The 736-nt window shown below is 62.1% G+C and overlaps 1 protein-coding gene across 1 annotated transcript in view; it reads right to left on the minus strand.

The window, feature by feature from the left end:
- The window catches only part of LOC104547175, a gene marked incomplete at its 3' end in the record, with an annotated part of 10,834 nt that extends 10,411 nt beyond the window's left edge, over positions 1 to 423 (minus strand). Inside the window, exon 1 of the mRNA XM_010192760.1 lies at positions 160 to 423. Coding sequence (XP_010191062.1) covers positions 160 to 423 — 264 coding nt within the window. The remainder of the gene's footprint in view (positions 1 to 159) is intronic.
- Positions 424 to 736: the final 313 nt, after the last annotated feature.

Here is a 736-nt window from a genome sequence, read left to right on the forward strand (position 1 = left end):
CAGTGTCCAAGCCATTGAAGAGGAGCTCCAGCTGCTCCGTGCTGCACGGGAAATCCTCCTGCTGCAACTTCTGCAAACAAACCAAACCAGGGCACAAACCTACCCATCACCCAGCCACCCCGGTGGCATTTAACCTGAGAAAACCCCCCCATCCCTTACCTGCATGTCCGAGCGGGTGATGAACCCCGCCTGGTCCTTGTCCCTGAAGAGCTCCTGCACCCTCTGCACGATTTCGGATGCCCACAGCGGCCCCTCAGTGGGACCGGGGGCTCTTGCTGGTGTTTCACTGGGGCTGGGGGCTGTTGCTGGTGCCTCGCTGGGGCCAGGGGCTGTTGCTGGGTCCCCCCCATAGCCCTCACGCAGCTGCTTGCGCCGGCTGGAGCCCATGCGCCGCCCCTTGGCGCCCGCCCGGCGCTCGGCCATGGCTCCCAGCTCCGTGGCGGTGATGGGGAAAGCGATGGGTGCTCCTCACCAGGGACCTCTGCTCTGGGTGCGGTGGGAGATGGCGGAGCAGGACCGAGCTGGAAATTCATTTTGGTTGGTGTAAAGGGCTCGAGGTTTGGCAATAGGAAGAGAGGCGCTGAGATGTTATCTTGGTCTTGACACACAGCGAGCAGCAGCCATCAGCACCACCATGGCTCATTGTCCCCATCACCATGGCTCACTGTCCCCTCCATCACTGCTCACCATGCCCACTGGGTGAGCATCTTCTCCTACCACCAGTCAGGCACCCATC

This window comes from Mesitornis unicolor, unplaced genomic scaffold (genome assembly GCF_000695765.1).
Source record: "Mesitornis unicolor isolate BGI_N332 unplaced genomic scaffold, ASM69576v1 scaffold5319, whole genome shotgun sequence".
Lineage (NCBI taxonomy): Eukaryota > Metazoa > Chordata > Aves > Mesitornithiformes > Mesitornithidae > Mesitornis > Mesitornis unicolor.